The sequence below is a fragment of the Sinocyclocheilus rhinocerous genome, unplaced genomic scaffold (genome assembly GCF_001515625.1).
Source record: "Sinocyclocheilus rhinocerous isolate Xijiao unplaced genomic scaffold, SAMN03320098_v1.1 scaffold3009, whole genome shotgun sequence".
In the NCBI taxonomy this organism is placed as follows: domain Eukaryota; kingdom Metazoa; phylum Chordata; class Actinopteri; order Cypriniformes; family Cyprinidae; genus Sinocyclocheilus; species Sinocyclocheilus rhinocerous.
This window is the reverse complement of record NW_015653492.1, coordinates 42,808-49,825: the sequence shown is the minus strand read 5'-3', so window position 1 is coordinate 49,825 and position 7,018 is coordinate 42,808. Positions and strand designations below refer to the sequence as shown.

The 7,018-nt window shown below is 40.8% G+C and overlaps 1 protein-coding gene across 1 annotated transcript; it reads left to right on the top strand.

The window, feature by feature from the left end:
* Positions 1–620: 620 nt before the first annotated feature.
* LOC107716427 (uncharacterized) lies at positions 621–6,529 on the top strand. The gene is made up of 4 exons (XM_016522880.1): positions 621–946; positions 1,409–1,534; positions 5,113–5,250; positions 6,496–6,529. The coding sequence occupies exons 1-4, from the start codon at positions 621–623 to the stop codon at positions 6,527–6,529; spliced, it is 624 nt and encodes a 207-aa protein (XP_016378366.1).
* The last annotated feature ends 489 nt before the right edge of the window (positions 6,530–7,018 follow it).

Sequence of the window (7,018 nt, the reverse complement as noted above, 5' to 3'; positions counted from 1 at the left end):
TGTCCTGTTGTCCACAATTTGGGAATAAATCCGGATTCGGAGTCCATGCGCACTGATTAGTCCAGATTATTGACCCCTGGGGGGTAGTGATGGGAAGTTCGGATCACTGACTTGGATCTTTGAATCTCGTTCAGCAAAATGAACGAATCTTTTTCAAGTCATTTACTTAATTTCAGCAGAATATAATTAAAAAGTTACATGTTAATATCCAAAGAGAGATGATTAGTTCACCTCCCGAGTCTTCAGGTCCAAGTCGTTCGTTCTTTTGTCACGTGACCGCACGTGATTCGGGAGATGAACTAATAATTTCTCTTTCATTTGAATCATTTGGAAGGGTAAGGGCGACGTTGCGGAATGCTCCAACTACCGGCCGATTCGCCTTTTATGCCACGCCATGAAGATTTTTGAGCGAATCTAGGATGCCAGACTACGCCAGATCGTCACAGTCACGCCGAATCAATGCGGCTTCTTCAAAGGTAGCGGAACGACGGACGCCATCCACGCCACCCGGCTCCTCGTAGAGTGATACCGGGAGAAGAACAGGCGAGTCCACGTGACCTACCTGGATCTTTGCCATCAATGCCGTCAAAGCATTCGACAAAATTACGCACGACCTAATTATGGACACGGTGACGGCCGACATCCAAACCGCCCACCCGTGGTCGCTCCTCTTCGCTGACAATGTATTCTTGGCAAGCAAAGACCGTCAACAGCTGCAAGACCAAATGCAGCAATGGAAGACTCGACTGGACAAGTACGGATTGTGGCTAAACATCAAGAAGACCGAGTATATGGAATGCGGGCCTCAGACAAACGGAACCATCAGCATTGACGGCAAAGATCTGAAGGCGGCGACCAATTTCAAGTATCTCGGATCTGTCATCAGCAGCGACGGCGACACCCTCCCGGACGCCCGAACCCGAGTCAACGCCACCTGGATGAAATGGTGCCAAGTCACCGGTGTCCTGTGCGATCGACGAATGCCCATTCGAATGAAAGCCAAGATTTACAAGACATAGCCCATAGCCCTCTATGGATCGGAGTGTTGGCCGGCAACATCCAAGCATGAGCAGGCCCTTCGCGCAATGGAAATGCGAATGCTGTCTTGGTCTGACCCGATGGGACCACGTGACAAACGAAGACGTCAGAAAATGAAAGGCCTATCTGTAACCTTTTTAGCTGTATGCATAATCTTTCATGTCAAATTATTACAATTGATCAATAAATTCAATATACACTATAGGGCTGTTACCAGTCAGATTAAATAATTTACACTGCAAAATTACAACGGCAATAAATAATGTTATGAGATTAATGTTTTAATTACATTTTTGGATATACAAATAAGAAATGCAAGGGTGGCTACTGATGTTCTCGTGAGGCTAAATATTCCTATGTGTGGTTTAAGGGATCAGCCATATGATGGTGCTGCCAATATGTATATTCAAAGCCATATTTTCAGCAGTAACAGCAGGTTCAGAAGGACCATCAATATCACTCAGACCATTGTGCCCAACAAGGTGGACAGTGCAAGGTAAAGCTATCAAAGTAGTGCAGTGGTTTAAAAAGGGTAAAACCGTGCTTGGAATATTTTTTGGAATTAGAAATGAGTTATGAGTGTCTTAACAAGTCCCTGCAAAACATACAGAAACTATTGCAAGAATGAGAAGTGCAATAGCGTGTGTCAGATCCAGTCTACAAGGCAAAATGTATGAGGAAAGCTCTCAGGAGTTAAAAAAAAAAAAAGCAGTGACAATGGTTGACTTCCTTGGGATTGAGTAAATTCAGATTCCTCACCAAAGACAGCCACCAAAACGATATACTGGTGGGGCAAGCCAGCATACTCCCAAGTCACCTTAGGAGCATTACAGAACAGAGTTCTATAAAATGCTAGATAGTGTTGATGCTCAGCTTCAGGTTCTTCAACGAACCAGATCTAGATGTCTTGCAGAAGCTAGAGGAAACTCTACTGACTGGATAAGTAACCGACACTGTTGATTGGTACCCAGAACTGAACAGGGAGAGTCTGAAAGTCTAGTTAGCCATGTTTCGGTCCAAAAACACTTTCAAATCCAGTTCTGAATTAGCTAATATCATGAGAGGAATGCCAGTTGAAGTGAGAAGCTTATTTGATCAAGATGAAACCCTTCTAAGGCTGCTTTTAGTTGTCCCAGTCTCATCAGCTGAGGCTGAAAGAAGGTTCAGTGCTCTTAAGGAGACATGGCTCAGAACAACAATGGCACAAGAAAGACTGAATAGTCTTGCTGTGTGCCACATCCACCAGGACAAACTGGACAATATTAACATGAATCAAATATGCCAGCAGTTAATTTGTTAATGTCAGACGCAGACATGCTTCTTCAAATAACAAGGAACAAGACAAGTAGACATTAATGTTGACGATTGCATTGCACTATGAAATGTCATTATGACGAGTTGTGTGAAGATGAACGCCTGTCCTACACAGAACGATATTTCAGATTCAACATTTTTAACATTAATCTGGACACAATAATCAATCGGCTCTCTCAAAGATTCAACAGTATGCGAGCAACTAGAGATGTGACGGTGTGGAGATTTTCACACGGGTATATAAACTTGCGTTATAACCGGTATTATGGGTAACACCGGGGAGGCGGGGCTTTGGACGCTTTCAAATTCGCAATCTTGGTATCACATTTTACAAGAAAAGATAACTGTCTGTTATGAAATTAAAGGTGTAAAAATGGAAGCACAAGACTAAAATGAATGCTTAAAAGATGGATTCGTTATTATTCTTAATGGAGAGCACAACAACAATAAAATAGTACATTGACAAACTAGTTTACATAACGTTAACAAAAAAATTAACAAAGTTAATAAAAACGAAGTCGAGGCATGGCATACACCACATACTGTATTATATATCAACTAATAAATTACAGAAAGTTTAGCAAACACCGTGGAATCAAATAAATAAAATAAATAAATAAAAGAGCCTCCATAGCGTAACATCAGGTAAACAGCAAAGAAAACAGGCTTTTCAAAAGGAAAACAAAAAGAAAAGTAAAACTAAATTGGCTGTCGGTGACAGTGCTTGCTTGTTTTTTGCCAAGAAATCAACTTGTTTACCTATTCTTGTTTAAAAAGCATTCTTTTTTTACTTTTTTGAGTGCAGTATTGAGCAGAGCAGACGCTTTCAAACTGAACTAAATTTTTTAAATTTCTATAAAAAGCAAAACGAAAGTGCGTGCGGTACCGCGGTGGGCAAGTATGTATTTGGTGTATGGTCAAACACTGGGTAATACTGGTAACACTGGCTACCCAGGGGGCACAACTGGGGGCAGTCATGACCTAATGTTTAGAGAGTCAGACTTGTAACCCAAAGGTCATGGGTTTCAGTCTCGGTACCAGCAGGGATTGTAGGTGGGGTGGGGTGGGGGGGTGAATGACTCTTCCACCCTCAATACCATGACTGAGGTGAGACCCTTGAGCAAAGCACCGAACCCCCAACTGCTCCCCGGGTGCCACAGCAAAAATGGCTGCCCACTGCTCTAAGTGTGTGTGTGTTCACTACTCATTGCCGTGTGTGCACTTGGACGGTGCTCGCAAGCGCCCCCTTTGCGGCTGCTGTGCGCCCTTAATGCGCACTTTTGCCGACTTGCGCTGAGGCGAGCTCCACAGCAGACTTATACCCTACAGTTAAAGTGGTATTACATAATGAAAGTGTGGACTCAGAGGAACACCGTGAGGGTTTAGGGTGCCATTTGGGACAGGACCAGAGTTAATGAATGGAATGGGTGGTCTGTGGGAGTGATATATGGGCACTAGGATGTACTGTGACTAATCAAAAAATATAGTTATTTTCAAAATGTTATGTTGACTTTATGTAACTGAATTATATAAACATATTAATTGTAATTAATAAATGCCTATATTTTAAAATAGTTAACTTTCCATGAATATATGAATATTACATTTGATAAAGTAATTTTAGCAATAACCAGAAAATGTACTAATTACATTGTAAGGCTGGCTTGATTTCCTGATAGGATTGTACTCAGAAACTCACAGGAAAAGACCCCAAACTATAAAACTATTTATCTACAAATCTGGAGAAGAAAAATTATGAAGCAAGGACACAGAAAGCTATTTGCCTATAATCTTCTCTGCTCAACCAAGACCAATTTCACAGCAGTCGCATATATTAAAATAAAGATTCACAGCGTAAGAGCCTGTTGAAAGCTGTGTCATTGCCAAACAATAATAGAAATCATCACATACACTCTCCGTTTATTAATGTTAGGATTTGCCATGCCATTTTAGCTACTTTTATTACAAATCCATTACTTTGTAAAGGAGAACTTTAATTCTGTGGTAAGTTTTATTTATATATATTTTTTTAATTTTAAAGTAAATTTTAAAAATTAAATAATCTAAATTAGGCTCTAATGTATGGGCTATCTCAACGATGTTCGGTGCACGAGAATGCATTCATCATATCATACAGAGACCCAGGATACCCAATAAAATACAGAGGAACTTCCCCTTGTGGTCAGTGATGGCCTGTAGCTGGACAGAGTGAAACAGCTTTGATGCAGATGTTACATCTATCGCACCACCTACTACACGGAAAGCTGGAGACCCAGCCATCTGGATGAAACCTGCTCCTACTGCGGAAAACAATCAGGCTCCTATCAATCAAAATGCCAATGACTGCCTGGCTCATGCTCAGAGAACTTGGAGATGTCGAAGGCCAGTGGCACCACTCTGTATTTGGTTGTTGACGCACAGGAGTGTTTTGTTCTCTATACAAAGACTAAAATAAATAAATTCATAAATTCATGAATGAACTATGATGTCAATACATTGAAATATATATACAGTGGGTACGGAAAGCACACACACACACACACACACACACACACACACACATACACACACGTACATGCATAAATAATTATAAACATATAGATAAATAAGCCAACATAGGAAACAAAAGTCTTGTCCATTTAAATTATATGTAATTATACAGACCTATTGCCACCTGAACACTGCTGATTTCTTTGACTATATTGAAGATAGAGCTGAAATCCTCTGCATATCCTTTTCACCCTGGACTCCATTTCCTAGAAACCTCTGCCAAGGGACTGATTACGTCATCAGACTAGGCCACCTTCTTCCATTGCTCCGTGGTGCAGTTCTGATGCTCACATGCCCACTGTTGGTGCTTTCGGTGCTAGACAGGGCTCAGCATGGACACCCTGACTGGTCTGTAGCTATGCAGCCCCATACGCAACAAACTGCGATGCACTGTGTATTCTGACACCTTTCCATCAGAACCAGATGCTCTGACCCAGTCGTCTAGCCATAACTATTTGGTCCTTGTCAAACTTGCTCAAATCCTTACGTTTGCCCCTTTTTCCTGCTTCTAACACATCAAAATGTTCACTTGCTGCCTAATATATCCCACCTACTAACAGGTGCTGTGATGAAGAGATAATCAGTGTTATTCACTTCACCTGTCAGTGGTCAATGTTATGCCTGATGCACTTTCAATTTGCCTGCTTCACCTGGTATGCTGATCAGTTAAAATATCAAACAAACACCATGCATTAATGTATTGATGTAAAGCCACTCGCTTCCGTTTTGTTCTTTCACAATTTCATTAGTCAACAACATAACTTGGATTCTGATGAAAATCCTCAGGTGAACACCAGCTCCCCAATATCCGTCCTGTCATCTGGTATGATGTGCGTTCTTTAACAATAATTCTGTTTAATTGATTATAAAGAAGTGCTATTTATCTGACTTCATGTATGGCATTTTGTTAGTAGCAGAGAAGGAACCAAAGAAACAAAAAAACAATCACCATGGAGAAATTGTTTGGTATGTGAAATGTTAATTAGACATTATTAAATAAAACAGGAACAAAAAAAAACACATTCTTGAGAAAATAAGAGTTGACTATGAGTGAACCTGATTATTCTTTTTTTTTCAGATTTCAATACTAAGATGCTCCAACATATCCAAATGTTGGAAGAGAGGCAAACTGTCATCATGAAAGAACTGGCAAAAATGAAGGCTGTTCTCAAAGCGGGCAGATGAAGATGGCTGTGAGGAACGTTTTAAACAACAACAATGTTCCAGTTCCGGAACATTTGAAGCCTTCTGTCAGAAGCTTGAAGAGGACAAAAATTACAGAGTGCTTTATGTTAGTGAGGCTACACAAATATTCAGTGTATTTCAGGAAAAAAAATCTGTTTAATTTATTATTTATTTAGTGTGCAGGTGATAATGTGTTTTAAAATGTTAAGCCTGGCATCTTTTAATTACAATAAATTCTGTATGTTTTTGTCAGGTCAACTATCTCATCCACAGTGCTCCTGAAATGTTTGAAAAGTAAGTGAAGATTTTGAAGTTTGTGCATCTGAACACTGCTATAGAAAATGTAAATGCCAAGACCAGTAGTTGTTAGCAACTGATTGCAATGACATATCGTTCTCTGTGTTTCAGGATGTCAAGTCTTTCCAAGCGGACAAAGAAATAGAAGTTAAGAATCGAAAAGGAGTCACCAAAACAACGGCAGAAGCAGAATGTATCCGTGGCTTGAATATTCCGTAGAGCGCGATGCATGCTTTTGTTTTCCGTGGCGAGTGTTCGGTGTTGCTTTCGAAAATGACACTTTCGTTTTGACAGGTTTTCGAAACTGGAAAGCAGCATTAGAACGTGACCGCGGTCTTCAAAAACATGTGTCTAGCCAGGCTCATTTACAAGCCTCGGCCGCATGGACAGTGTTTTGCCACCGCCAAGTGTCGGGGGAGACCGTAGCAAGTTTGCTCGGCCCCCAACGGATAGAAAAAAAGTCGCTATTACATAAAAAACATGGCAGGTGTTGTTAAGTTTTTAGCGGTCAATGAGCTTCCACTACGTGGGGATCGGGAAACATTTGACAGTGAGGAGGATTGCATAGCTGCGGGGCTTTTTGCCAAGTTGTTTAAGTACACGATGGAAAAAGAAATACCTTGCTGACATTACA

Coding starts and splice junctions, on each gene's coding strand:
- LOC107716427 (XM_016522880.1), top strand. CDS start 621: ATGGACACGGTGACGGCCGACATCCAAACCGCCCACCCGTGGTCGCTC. Junction 1,535..5,112: donor AACAAGGTGGACAGTGCAAG/GTAAAGCTATCA, acceptor TCCATTTCCTAG/AAACCTCTGCCAAGGGACTG. Junction 5,251..6,495: donor CAGCATGGACACCCTGACTG/GTCTGTAGCTAT, acceptor TCTGTGTTTCAG/GATGTCAAGTCTTTCCAAGC.